Consider the following 14,861-nt stretch of genomic DNA (forward strand, 5'->3'; position numbering starts at 1 on the left):
ACCAAATGTACCATGTACAAAACGCTCATAAGGCCGGTAGTCCTCTACGGGCATGAAACGTGGACGGTGCTCGAGGAGGACCTGCAAGCACTTGGAGTGTTCGAACGTCGGGATCTTCGGCGGTGTGCAGGAGAACGGTGTGTGGCGGCGAAGGATGAACCACGAGCTCGCTCAACTCTACGGCGAACCCAGTATCCAGAAGGTGGCCAAAGCTGGAAGGATACGATGGGCAGGGCATGTTGCAAGAATGCCGGACAGCAACCATGCAAAGATGGTGTTCGCTTCGGATCCGGTTGGTACAAGAAGGCGTGGAGCGCAGCGAGCTAGGTGGGCGGATCAAGTGCGTATCGATTTGGCGAGCGTGGGGCAGAACCGAGGATGGAGAGATGCGGCCACGAACCGAGTATTGTGGCGTGAAATTGTTGATTCAGTGTTATCTGTGTAGATGTTAACTAAATAAATGAAATGATAAATCATGTATTAAAGTTCTTTAATGAATGTTCGAATCCTCTGAGCAGAATCTCAAATAGAGAAACTTAAAAGTAGATGGAGTGCCGTGTACCTTTTAATTCCGCTCCTAAATGCTTATCTTTGACAGATACGCGTATTTCGACTACCACTTGCAGTCTTCTTCAGTAGTGGATACGAGTAACTGACACTGAAGAAGACTGCAAGTGGTAGTCGAAATACGCGTATCTGTCAAAGATAAGCATTTAGGAGCGGAATTAAAAGGTACACGGTACTCAATCTACTTTTAAGTTTCTCAACCATGTATTAAAGGTTAAAAACAAAGTATCACTGTCGCTCGCCAATCGTAACAAAACGAATCACTTTTATTAAAATGTCAGTCACAGAGTACGTCCTGGACCAAGCAAATTTAGTTCATCGGTTGATAAGTTATGGCAAGCATGCATCAAAACAAAGACGAAAAAACTGAGAGAGAGAGGAGACAGCTCACTGACAACTGGCTTGTTTTCTTTGCTTTTTTGATTTCTTCTTTTCATGTTTGGGTTGTGCACAATGGTTCGGAGACCACAAACTGGGTCAAAACCATTTTCGCATACCATTCGTTATCAAAAGGATCATAAAATTTAAAAATTACAATAGCAATTTCAGTCCTATCGACAATATTTAAATAACCAACGATTTTATATGCGAGAGCACAGGAAAACAACCTGAAGTTTCAATCACATCCAGTTTTAGCTTGGTCAAATTTTTACGGTTTTCCACGCTCTGCCCTTCGAATGTGCGGGTGCGGTTTTCCAGTGACAGTTGATGACAGGTTCCCTTGACTTTTGAGAGCTCGCAATCTAAGCCAGCTGTCTCCTCTCTCTCAGGTATCAAAGCATGCTGTCAAACTCTAAAGTAAGTGGATGTGTGAAGTGTGCAAATGTCACTGTGCAAAAATTTTCTGCACAGTAGTCTAATAAGGTTCAAAATGCTCAATAAAAAGAAAAATACAACTGTTAGTCTAATGTGCGCGAAGAACACTATGTTGAAGAGGGTGATCAAGATCCAAGGAATTCATTCATTCATTTATAAATATTTCTAAGAAAATTATTCCATCCCTACTTTTTATACATGACTAAAATTTAAGCATCTACCCTACATGTGAATACAGATTAATTTTTGTTTCCATCCGTATTCAAACTAACGAAAACAGTTTCACAGCACTAAGCGCTGTCGTAGATCAACACGACGCCTCGCCCATCGCATAACGTTCATTCCATAAGATATAATTTTGCTAAGTATTGGATGCTGATGTCCACGGCACTACTACACCAGTTAACCACAAACTCAACACTTAGAAGTTGAAGAGGAATTATATTTGTGTAGTACCAATACACCTGCTAGAGATGCCGGCTTGCCGTCACCTATCTGTTTGCATAATCACGCTATCAATCCGTTTTGTTTGATGTCACGATTCTTTAGCAGGCATTCACCGAGCAGGGGACAGATAGCTTTCAAAGGCAAACACAACAACCAATCAGTTTTAATTATACAACAGGTATACATTATTATTGTCGGCCCGCGAGTCGCGAACAATGCAATTACTTCTTCCCGGCCCGATTCTGGGCGAGCCGATCGCGATAGACTGCGGCCAGTTCTTCGGCGCCCTCCTGGTTGGTTCCCTTGTAATAGGGTAGCTTCTCTAGGCGTTGAACCCATGCGGCCAGTTTGGGATACTTGGCCGCATCGATCGGGAAAATGGCATGATACGATGCAATGCTAGCAATACAGCTAAGGTCCGCCAGGGTCATCCGGTTGCCAACGATGTACTCATCCACGAGCGTATCGTTCAACAGCTGGTACGCCTTGCACGCGTAGTCAATCTTGTCCTGCGGGGTGTCCGGGCTTCCGTAGTACAAGATGGGTTCCTACATTTGGTAATTGATAGCTTATCAATCTCTAAGCATTTGTACCGAAAGGTTATCACACTCACCAGGTAGAACCGCAAACGGGCGAAAAGCACTCCTGAATCGAAATGTAGGGCAGCGTTGATCTTGGCACGTGTTGCAATGTCCTTCGGATACAGCGAATCGTCCTTAGCGTACTTGCTCACCAGATAGATGATGATGGCGTGGCTATCGTAAACGATCGTCCCATCCTCGTCGACGATCAACGGAATCGTATGTTGGGGATTCATCTGCCGGGTAGGTGAAAAGAAAAGTCTGGTTATCTGGTTTCAAAGTCAATCAAATATCCACGATCTCCACCGTACCTTGACAAACTCTGGCTTCAGATGATCACCCGCGATCAGATTGATCGGGTGAACATCCAGGTCCAAACCAATAGCCTTGGCCGTCAGCTCAACTGCCCGTCCCGGAGGGCTCAGCTTGGCCGTGTAGAGTTGAACTTTTCCCATTTCTAGTGGTGAAGATTAACTTGAGAGTGGTTTCAAACGACGTTCGCTTGACGAAAGCTGAATTCGCACTGGCGGGCGTTCTACCGGTGAGATTGATACACATTGCGATTTTGTGTCTGGCTGTTTGAACGAGTCGTTTGATGTACAGATGTATCTCAAAGACGAATTTGTGCGATTTGCTTATCGGTGTGTGAGTTGAATATTTACTAAGCAGTCAAGCGATACGGTATAGCTTTTTGAGGCATGATTTGTGTATTAAACGTTGTCATCTACTACCAGCTTATCATCTGTATACAAAACGAGTAAAAATTTGCCTTGAGCGCATTTTTTTTGTTCTTTATATGTATCTTAATATGCATCTCATACAAAAATGATAGTTTTGTGTGTTCTAACCACTACACCAGGTCCGTCCCCCTAAGAGAACTGGTATTTGGGGCAACTTAATTTGGGGAATCAACATTCGGGGAAAAGTAGCGCAACCGAACGGATAATGCTTTGCAAAATCGAAAAAAGTACAATTTGATTTTTGTAAAATGTTTTTTGATTCTCATCAGTTTGAATATGGCGTAAGAGTTTGTAGTTCTGTAAATGTACGTGAAAAATAACTAAAAATATATTTTGTAAGAAACTATTGTGTAATCTTGCATCTATTTTGTATGGTTGCTGCATATTGATACATTTTATGTACTATCTGAATATTTTCAATAGCTTATAAGTTATAAAATAGATAAATCATAAAATGAAACTCGTAAAAATTAGACCTTGATCAATTGTTTTGATAAAACTAAAATGTGAATGAGACCATTACAAATGTGTATGCGACAGCGCACTGCGATAGTTTTGAGATGCTCCCAAAAATTTCTTAAGATTTGTGAACAAGTAAAACAATGTTTCCATAGCAAATTATTTGTAGCTATAAAATATTTGATCGAATTTTTTTTTATATTTTCTTGTTTATTCTGTTATTGTTGATATTGTTGTAAGAAATTTATATGCTGGATTGTATCCAAAATTCAAAACGCGAGTGTCCAAAGTAGAGCCAGGAATCAAGAGTTGCACCATTTTGCCGGTATGAGAATCCTTAAACAGTGTTATTTTTAAATAAAACAGCCTATTCAGTAACTTTACAAAGCATTTCAACTTTTATCAGAAACTGTTTTACAATGTTGATAATGTCTTTTAATTCATTTGCTTATAATTTTGTTTCGGAATTTTGCCAGAAATGTTCCTAAACGCGAACATAAAGCTTTCAACAGCTGTTTCTAAATTTATCGAATTTCTTCAAAATTATTAATTTTGATACACATTTTTTAAAGTATTCTTTTGTTTGCTTTCCATAGATTTTACAAGTAATTCTTGCTTGAATCTCTTCAAAACGACAGACAAAGCCTATTTCTTATGACCTTTTCCACAGTTATTATTTTTCGTTGGGATTTGAACCACTGCGACCATGAATTTGATGTGTTGTGGTATACCCCTGTTTAATTTGCATTCTTTCAGGACGACGAATTACCGTTTGTGGTAAATGCCGTTGACTGATGATGCGAAGTACTCCAATCCGGTATGATTCTTAGAATGAAAGCGATAACCATATTGATGTTTTCTAACCAAATTTCAAAAGAGTTTAAAATGTCTTTATTGAAATATTGTTTACTAAGTACATATAACGCTGGACAGTCACCGAGCAAATGTTGTGAGGTCTCTACTTCCCAGTCGCAAAACTTACAGACAGCAGTTTGACATCGATTGATTTTATTCAAATGATATCTTGTCGGGCAATGTCCTGTGAGAAGCCCAATAAATATGCTTAAGGATTTTTTGTTTAAACCTAAAAGTTTTTTCCGTAACGTTTTTATTTGGAGTTATAATAACAGTTTTGATTGCCTTAAGGTTTCTGTTGCAATTCAGTTTGACTGTATCATTTGATCCTCCTATTGTTTCAATTTCATTCATATTAAACATTTGGATACACCGTATAAGGTTTCTGGTCCTATGAACTGGACACTTGACCCTTTCCTTGCAAGTAAATCCGCTTTTTCACTACTTCAATACCACAATGGTCTGGTACCCAGTATAAATTAACCTGGTTCTTAACGGACAATTGCTTTAACAGTGCATTCTCATACCAGTTTTGATATGCTTGTGAATGATTTTAAAGCTTTCAGCGCTGCTTGGCTATCTGAAAATATGCAAATCCGTGCATGTCTGTATTTCATTCTCAGACACAAAGATGCACATTCTGTAATGGCATAAATTTCTGCAAGGAAAACAGTGGTCTATCTTCCCATTGGTATTGAAATATCAATATCTGGGTCTGTAATCCCAGCCTCGGTGTTCTCATTCATTTTTGAGCCATCAGTGTAAAAAATTATCGATCCTGGTGAGATATTCGGACCCCCTGATTTCCATACATGGTTTGTTTCAAACACGTTATATGGTACAGTTCATCCTGTTATCCATCCAGTCTTCGTTCATTACTACCAATGGATTTATTGGAAAATCTTTCAGTGTACTGAGATGCCCGGAAAGATTGTCTTTTTAAAAATGTATGAGTTCTTTTCAGCCTTTGCGCACTCTTTTCAGCTTCTACAGTTATTAACTAAGAGTTTTATTTGCCAAATGAACCCTTTTGCATTCGTTTATCTTATGGCAAGAACGAAAATACTCTATGCCTGGGGAAGTCGAGAAAAATTAATTATTTTTATATGTTTTAACATGTTTTTCGAAAAAGAAAATTGAATTTTTCAACTACCTTTCTGTTGTACACACAAAGCGAGGAGCTGCACTGTGTTTTATTTTCTCGATTTCATGCGCTTTTTGAATAGCGCCCAAACCGTTGATTTTAGCGATATAGTTTGTTCGGAGAAGTTTCTTGGTGTATTAAAGCGCAACTTTTGACGAAAAAGTTTTGTGATCAATCCACCTAGCAGTGAGATAGAAAAACTATTTTTTCAAAACATTTAGATAGACATATGGTGTCTTCGGCAAAGTTGTAGAATTGGCAATTTGAAACAACTTTGTCGAAGATACGATTTTTCTATCTCTTATACTTTTTGAGATATATGCCGTTGTATGTGAATGGCCCCTAAAAATAATATTTTTTATCATAACTTTTTTCCAAGATTTTTAACATTTTTTGAGTTTTCTACAAAGTTGTTTGTCTTGAAAAAAAACCGTGTTTTTGCCGAACATATCATCAATCTATCTTTTGAAATAACAAAGTTATTCATGAATTACTCTTTTTAGTCTCATGTCTTCTTCAAAGTTGTTAAATATCTTAAAACGCGTGTTTTTGCTGAATATCGCACCTCTCTATCTCTTAAGGAAAAAGAATTATCAGTCGAATTCGTTTTAATAAGGCATATTTGTTTGATAGTAAAAACCCATGCAAAGACGCTTATAGACAAAAGTTTCTATCAACAGCCGAAAGGGAAGATATGGTACTTTCATGATTTGTAAGAGTTGTCTGCGCCATTTTGCGCCGAAGCCAGTTATAGAGGCCTAAACTACCCCTTGGAAAAAGAGTAATTCATGAATAACTTTGTTATTTCAAAAGATAGGGTGATGATATGTTCAGCAAAAACACGGGTTTTATATGACAAACAACTTTGTAGAAAACTCAAAAAATGTTAAAAATCTTGGAAAAAAGTTATGATAAAAAATATGATTTTTAGGGGCCATTCACATACAACGGCATATATCTCAAAAAGTATAAGAGATAGAAAAATCGTATCTTCGACAAAGTTGTTTCAAATTGCCAATTCTACAACTTTGCCGAAGACACCATATGTCTATCTAAATGTTTTGAAAAAATAGTTTTTCTATCTCACTGCTAGGTGGATTGATCACAAAACTTTTTTCGTCAAAAGTTGCGCTTTAATACACCAAGAAACTTCTTCGAACAAACTATATCGCTAAAATCAACGGTTTGGGCGCTATTCAAAAAGCGCATGAAATCGAGAAAATAAAACACAGCACGCTGACAGGTCGGGGGGTCGCGAAAGTCAAGTTTGGGAAACGATGCTCTAAACGATTTTATATAATGTTGATGTGTTCTGCAAAAATGATGTAAATAAGCATATCTCGTTCTATAACTGAGCATCTTGACATCTCGAACATTGATTTTCTTTTCTGGGACCACTTTTTTTGAAGGAATTTTAAGGAATTCAATAAATATTTGTTTTTGTTATGTTGTCTTTATGTTTTTTGTTCTGTTTTTTTGTTTTTGTCCAAGAATTTTGTCAAACATAGTTTAGGGTACCTACATTTCCAGGAATAGCTTTAAGCTATAGAATCATCTTCCGTGTCCGCAGAGGTCAAAACACTTATTTATATATGGTTGTATATATTGATAGTGTTTTATGTGTAAAAATATCGAAAAGCACCAGTCAAAAAATGAAATTATTTAAAAAATCTTATTTTGCCAGGTTTTGCCCCAACGAAATCCGGAATTACTCCGGAACCCCAAGGTAAACTCGTTCGTTGCAGTATTTGAAAATGGACATTACGATAAACATTGATTTTTTCAGAGATTTCCTAATTGTTTACTTTAGGATTATTTCAAATCACTCATCGAAAAATACTTTTAACCGCGTTCACAAGTTATTTCTTTTCCATTGATTACACTCTCATTACATTCTCCCCAAATTTCTTCATGTATTTCATTTGGAATCTCCACAATAAATATGAATCATGAAGTTTGATATATATAATTTAATTTGGCCATAACTCAAAAACGAAAAAAAAAGTACATTTCAAAAATTTCAGGGGTTAAAGCTTATAACATTATCTTCTCAAACATATTTTTTTGAAAATTTTCCACGAGTTGGAGCATAGTTTTTCCGGCTTTTCTTTACGAATTTTCTCAACGGTGTAAAATTTTTTGGAAAACTTTTTCCAGTTAATATTTTTTTTTAATCCTGAGAAAATTTGCTTTCATTTTCATAAAAAACTTTGTTCCGTTCTTGAGTTATGATTTTTCAAAGTAAGTAGTGTCAGGGGAAAACAAAAAAATTCCAACTGAGTTTTCCGGGAAAATAGGCGACCCTGAATTTTTCTCAATTTTGTTTTATTCATATATTGATGAGCCCTGCCTGTGGAAAAAGTTTCATGAAAATCTGAGACCTTTCGGCCCAAACCCGTACGGAAATAAAAAAAATCCCCATATGTCGCATGGAGGGTTTATACAGCATCATTGAATGGGCCACTTTCGTCAAGACTTTCGGTGGGACTAGGTCTTTCCAGAAGGTCGTAGAACTTTCTTATGATCATTTCTACTCATTATTTGACAAAACATGAAGAGTGAGGGAATGATCACCTCCCTCTGGGCTTTCGGAACATATCTAGCACAAGTAAACGGGGTTTCGTGTCCATATAGGTCAAAAATACCTAACTCTATGTGGTTTTATGAGTAAAAATATCGAAAAGCACCAGTCAAAAAGTGAAATGATTTAAAAAATCGTATTTCGGAAGTTAATACCAACGGAATCCGGAATAACTCCGGAACCATTAATTGAACCGGTTCCGTTTTGCGACCCTTCCAAATCGAGACAAATATGGATGCATGCCATTAATTTCAAAATAAAAAACAAAAAAATATTAGAAAATGACTTTTTAACAACTGATCGTAGATTTGAAGATCCTTAAAACAGACATTGAAACGCAAAGATGTGGAAGAACTCATACACTATCGAAGTTTTCGGTTTACACGGGCCTTTTGATCTCTGTATTATTCAATATCCTAAAAAGCCGAAAGACTAATAAAGTCGTTATTCCAAGCAGTTAAAAAGGTTGTTCGACCGGTAGTGCATATAGGTTCGCAATGTTTTGAGACCCAACATTTTTAAGACTCAAAGGATGACAGGCTGAAAGCTTTGATTAAATCATTAGGCTGAAAATATGGATCAAGTTATAAACAATCCTGAGCCTTATAGTTGTGCAAAGGAAATGTTTGCAATTATTATAACATCCAACCATGAAAAAATAACAATTGTTAATTAGTAGAGAAAGGATTGAAATAGAAAGAAAAAAAAGTATTTAAAAAGACACCGACACGTCAATGCTTCCACTGGACGATTTGTCCTTTGAAGGAAGCACCACACTAGACCAGAGTTTTCCAAACTTTTAAAGATTGTGGCGCCCTTAGCTATTTTCTGGGTTTGAAGCGGTGCACTGAGCATTAGGGTGTGGCTTATTTTTCCAAATGTCTCAGAACCAAAAAATCGTGTGCTTTTTTGAATTTAAATCACATAAAAATGTAAACTTCGAATTTTAAGCCAAGCGACTTGAAGGTGAATTTTCAAGTTATGAAATATGACCTTCAGTGAAGTCTTCATAACTTTGTTATTTTCCAATCAGTTTTGAAGTTCTTAGTATCATTCTGTTCAAAATTAAATTTACGAACAGTTTGCCGAATTTCAAATTTGTCTAAAATCAAAACTATCCTTAGTTAAAAATAGTTTTCTCCAAATTTTTCCTCTTTTTACTAAAAAAACATTTTTGTTTGGCCATAACTTCAGGAAAACATAACCAATTCTAAATCTTTTCACATGTTTTTGAAGCAAATTTAGTTTGTTTTAAATTGTGGGTACAGCAAATTGATATGACTTATTTACTTGGCCAAAACTGCCCAAAAACATGAATATTCAACGTAAAATATAATATTTGTCAAATATTTGTCGGTTACACGTAAAGCTGAAACTGGTTATTCTTATTTGTTGAATCTTCAGAAAGGTCTTAGAAGCAATTTCTCATAAATTAAAAAAAAAAAATTAATGAAATTTTTAAAAATATTTGCATTTGTCATTGCTTCATAAAATTTGGTTAAACAGTAAAATTGTAATTTCTGGCAAATACAACCAATAATTCAAAGAAAATTTTACCTTTTTTCATAAAAAATCATGGTTTTGGGTAGTTTTTGTTCAATAACTTAGTAAAACAATTGTTTAATAAAATCCGTTGCATACACAATATGAAAACAACACGCCTAACCGGATTCGCGAAATAATTCGACAATCACATTGTTCGCCGAACAAATGTTCATCGCTCGCCCACGCAAAGGCTAGCGTCAAGGTCGAAGGATCAAACACTACTCTGTCAAAGAGAGGATGTTGGTTGGTTTGACTTTATTAACGAGATTTTTAGCCCTAGGCTAGTTCATCTCGGGACCAACGGCTTTACTTCCCTTCCGAAGGAAGTCGTCTTTATAACTTTTTACATCATAAGTGACTATGTCGGGGATGGGATTCGATCCCAGGTCCTCGGCGTGAGAGGCGAGTGTTCTAACCACTACACCAGGTCCGTCCCCAAAGAGAGGAGTTTTAGAAATGCTAAAATCGCGTCAACTTCTAACATTACAATACAAAGCCTCAAATGTTCTCGATTCCAACGAAAATAGCTCTGATTTGATGTATTATAGGGTAAGGGATCCATTAGTTGTAGGTGTTCCTGTAGTTGCGGTAGTGACATTTATACGACATAGTTTCATTGAGTTAGTCATAGAACCGACACTGCCAATCAACGTATTGGCTTGTTGATACTCGAAATAGTTGAAAACATCGTTTAAAATGCTTCAAAATTGATGAAATTTGGTGCAGAACCACTTGGGCACTTTCATGATTCACTTTGGATTGAGGGGTTTTTCTCTGCCGAATTGTCTGAAACTTTTCCGTAAGAAGCGCTTCAGTACGACGCATATTGGGGACGCATGTTACTTCCCTTACAACAACAATATGTACATTCGCTGTGCTTTTCGAATTTGCAGCGGCTAAATGAAGTTGAATCGTGCTTAGTACCTCAACTATTGGGACATTTACCCAATTATTAGCTTTCGCTTTAGTTTTGCTTAACTGATTAACAGAAATTATGTTATTTAGTTTTGTATGTTCTGGGTCTATCAAAGTTACTCACATTATCAAAGATACCGTCAAACGGGGTGACTTGCAACACTGTTCAACTTCAACCAGCCAAAACCATGATCTACATGTCATCTAAAAGTGTAAATTCCTACTTGAACTTTTAATGTGGGAACATATTTCTAATAACTGTTTGAATAATGGCCACTATTTTAATTGTGACTCACACTTATTGTACCACCGATTCACTACAAAGTTTCTTTTGATACATGTGTTTTATAGTGAAATTTGGTTGTAAATTACAATGTGTTGCAAGTCACCCCGTTTGACGGTACTCCGTTTTACTGTACTTCAAAGATTGCATAAAGATCATGGAAAGTACATCATAAAACTGCAAATAAAATATGCGACATTTACATTTCCTAATGAAATTTGTAAGAAACACAAAGATCGCGACATTTCTGAAAAAAATATGTAAAAAATAGTTGAATAGTTTAAATTAAAACTTACTATTTCGAATGTAGGTATCTGGTGGACAGTAAACATATGAAACATTTTAGAGTTTAAAGGTATTTGCTCCCCTTACTAGCGATTTTTAGTGTTCTATATTTTCTTTTGCAATAGTGAAGTAATGTTTTAAAGTTCAATTAGTGGTTTTCTTAATATGGAATCGTTAAAAAAATAATCTATATCTCGATACCTCACTAACTCTTCAGTCCTCAGTACTCGTGCTACCGTCACCCCGCTCGTACTGTCTATCTCAAGCGAACTCTTTATCTAATGGGTGTACTTAGTGACTGTGTTATGTCTAAATACATAGAAACAAGAGAGATTTGGGTATTCAGAGTATCGCAGAGATACAGTGATGATCGACCATAATAACGTTATCAAGAAAACTCACGATTTTACGTGTAAACATAATATTACATACATTTTATGTAGGTATCCACTTTGGCACCAATACAGATCAAATCAAAACAGGTCCATTTCATCGACGATCATCATCAGTTTCACTTAGGCCGGCAAACGAACCGGTCACAAATTCACTACTGCTCTCCAAGAACAAATTATCTGCTCCACAATGACGAAGCTCATTTTGTACACGCTCCATGTGAGCCCACCCTGTCGGGCAGTGGAACTCTGTGCCAAAGCGCTGGGCCTTGAATTGGAACAAAAAACGGTCAATTTGTTGACCAAAGAGCATCTTACACCGGAATTTATGAAGGTTTGTAGATCGAAGCAATTTCGGGTGATGCTAAATGTAATTTTCTGTATTATTTTCAAAGATGAACCCTCAACACACCGTGCCGGTGCTAGACGATAACGGTACCATCGTTTGTGAAAGTCATGCAATTATGATTTATCTGGTGTCAAAGTACGGCAAAGATGACAGTCTCTACTCGAAAGAACTGGTTAAGCAAGCCAAACTGAATGCTGCTCTTCACTTCGAGAGCGGTGTCCTGTTCGCTCGTTTGCGGTTTGTGTGTGTAAGTATTCTCGAGCGTGATAAATACCTATGCAGTAGTGTGTGGCTTATTTTTGTATTATTTTTTTAAACAGTAGCTTAAACAACTCAAATCACATAAAATAGAACATAAAATAGTTTTAAACTACAACTAGTACTAGTTTAACGTAGGTTGCTCTGATTTTCCATCATTTCACTAATAAATTGAGTTTGTTTGATCATAACTTCATGAATACTTGACCATTTGTGAAGCTTTTTGCATTTGAAGAAGATTCGATTGTCTTTGAACTACAAAAGTACTCAATGAAGGTTTTTTAGCACCTAAAAACGTGAATTTTCATGCAAAAAGATTGCTGATAATTTAAATATGTTTTACTCCAAATTTGAGGTTTCTCTTCTTATGTTTGTTTTCTAGTTCAGAAGATAACGCGAACTTTTGGTTTTGAGAACTTGTGAAATATAAGCCACACCTTAAAACACATCTTGGACTCTGAACTTACTCTGTCAATTTTTCGCACCTCATAGGAACCAATCCTTTTCGCCGGAGGGTCTGAGATTCCAGCGGATCGTGCCGAATATGTGCAAAAGGCTTACCAACTGTTGGAGGATACCCTGGTGGATGACTATATCGTGGGAAATTCGCTGACAATCGCGGATTTCAGTTGCGTTTCGAGCGTTTCGTCGATTATGGGAGTAATTCCGATGGATAAGGAGAAGTTCCCGAAGATCTACGGCTGGCTGGACCGCTTGAAGGCGCTGCCCTACTACGAGGCAGCCAACGGAAGTGGAGCCGAGCAGGTGGCGCAGTTTGTCCTGTCGCAGAAGGAGAAGAATGCTCAAAAGGCATAATTTTTTATATTCTTTGAAACTCATACTCATATCTTTTATTGCAATTTAAAATACGAGAAAAAAAAAAAACAAAATATTTGTTGATAAAATAAAATTTTACTATCAATGTATGTTTCATATGTATTCCAATCGGCTTGAAAATAATTGAATTTGAAGCTGATAGGATTGAGAATCGCTTCATGGGATATTTGAAATATAACAGGGACATGATCAGAATCAACTTCGTGTGTAATCAGTTGGCTACAAAGGTTACTAATTTCGGTTAAGACCAAATTAATCGTAGAAGGGTTTCTAGAAGAGGAAAAACACATAGGGCTATCAGGCTATTTTTTGAGAAATACCCTGAAGAGCACTCATCAAATAAAATTCTGCCGTTGGAATTACTTTGAGAATTATTCCATGACCGATGTTTGGCGTTAAAGTCACCAAGGACAAAACATTTTGACTTAAGCGAGTCAATTTTTGCAAGTCAGATTAGAGCAAATTTACTTGCTGTCCAGAGCATTGAAAAGGCAAATAGGCAGCTATGAAAGTATATTTACCATGCTGTGTTTCAACAGAAACACCTAAAGCTTCAAAAACATTAGTTACAAATGACGAAACATGTTGTTTTATACGCCTATGAATGATGATTGCAAGTCCCCCACATGCCCCATCAAGTCGATCGTTACGATAAACAAAAAAGTTAGGATGTCTTTTCTGGACAAACATTTCAAAAGGGCACATCGACATTGGTAAACAATGGCTTTGCAAGACGCTGTTGAGCCCAATTCAACTCGATCGCGCTCACCAATACCACTATCAGGAAGAGCTAACACTAATCTTCTTGATAGTGGTGTTCGTTTGCGTGGGCGGGCAAAAATGGGCTCAACAGCAACGTTTCCGAAAAAAGGCTCAAGACCTCTTGAGCCCTTTTCAAATGTTTGTCCAGTTTTGAGTTAAGATACAGGTTTTAAATAGGTTTCAGTAATAACTGCTATATGCACGTTGCTAGCTGTAAGAAAATTAAACAGCTCATCCTCTTTACCATTCAAAGAACGAGCGATCCAATTAAAAAAAAATTAAATATATTAATATTATTATTAGGGGGCCTTCCTTAGCCGAGCGGTTAGAGTCCACGGCTACAAAGCAAAGCCATGCTGAAGGTGTCTGGGTCGGTCCAGGATCTTTTCGTAAAGGAAATTTCCTTGACTTCCCTGGGCATAGAGTATCATAGTACCTGCCACACGATGTACGAATGCGAAAATGGCAACTTTGGCAAAGAAAGCTCTCAGTTAATAACTGTGGAACTGCTCATAAGTACATTACGCTGAGAAGCAGGCTCTGTCCCAGTGAGGACGTAAATGCCAAGAAGAAGAATAAATAATTATTTATTGGATCCATTAGAAAAACGTAAGCCAATAACTATTTGATTAGTAAATTTTACACCAACTTAGACTGCTTCAGTCATAGTGGTGGTTTTGAACATTGCAACAATCATTGGATTCAATTGTTCAGTTAGAAAAATAAAATCAGAAGCCAGATTGGGTTCTCTTTTTCATAATGATTACTTGGACTGGGGAAAATTCAAGTATATCAGTTATTCCATTTTTGATATCTCCAGGTGACTTATAGGTTATATTATTATTATAGGCTATAGCCACTTGAGAGAACTTTCAAGACGACCTGGAACAAACGTTCAGTTTTGTCGTCAAAAGCTTTAAAAAAATCCTTAATGGAATTCAAGATCTCCTGCCTGAATCCTCCAAATTCGGAACAACTGACCACGATTGGTGGTACTCTTTGTTCCCCCACTTGATTCAATGAGCATGGGCTAGAGGCTGCTTCG

At 36.9% G+C, this 14,861-nt stretch overlaps 2 protein-coding genes across 2 annotated transcripts; one reads left to right on the forward strand and one right to left on the reverse strand.

Moving 5' to 3' along the window:
* Positions 1 to 1,588: 1,588 nt before the first annotated feature.
* LOC5569847 (glutathione S-transferase 1) lies at positions 1,589 to 2,958 on the reverse strand. Its single transcript, XM_001658700.3, has 3 exons — positions 2,723 to 2,958; positions 2,444 to 2,647; positions 1,589 to 2,378 (listed from the first exon to the last, which is right to left on the reverse strand). The coding sequence occupies exons 1-3, from the start codon at positions 2,864 to 2,866 to the stop codon at positions 2,052 to 2,054; spliced, it is 675 nt and encodes a 224-aa protein (XP_001658750.1). The 5' UTR covers positions 2,867 to 2,958; the 3' UTR covers positions 1,589 to 2,051.
* Positions 2,959 to 11,511: 8,553 nt separating this feature from the next.
* Positions 11,512 to 13,102, forward strand: LOC110676855 (glutathione S-transferase 1-like). The gene is made up of 3 exons (XM_021846286.1): positions 11,512 to 11,944; positions 12,006 to 12,206; positions 12,710 to 13,102. The coding sequence occupies exons 1-3, from the start codon at positions 11,801 to 11,803 to the stop codon at positions 13,031 to 13,033; spliced, it is 669 nt and encodes a 222-aa protein (XP_021701978.1). The 5' UTR covers positions 11,512 to 11,800; the 3' UTR covers positions 13,034 to 13,102.
* Positions 13,103 to 14,861: the final 1,759 nt, after the last annotated feature.

This window comes from Aedes aegypti, chromosome 2, assembly GCF_002204515.2.
Source record: "Aedes aegypti strain LVP_AGWG chromosome 2, AaegL5.0 Primary Assembly, whole genome shotgun sequence".
NCBI classification, from domain to species: domain Eukaryota; kingdom Metazoa; phylum Arthropoda; class Insecta; order Diptera; family Culicidae; genus Aedes; species Aedes aegypti.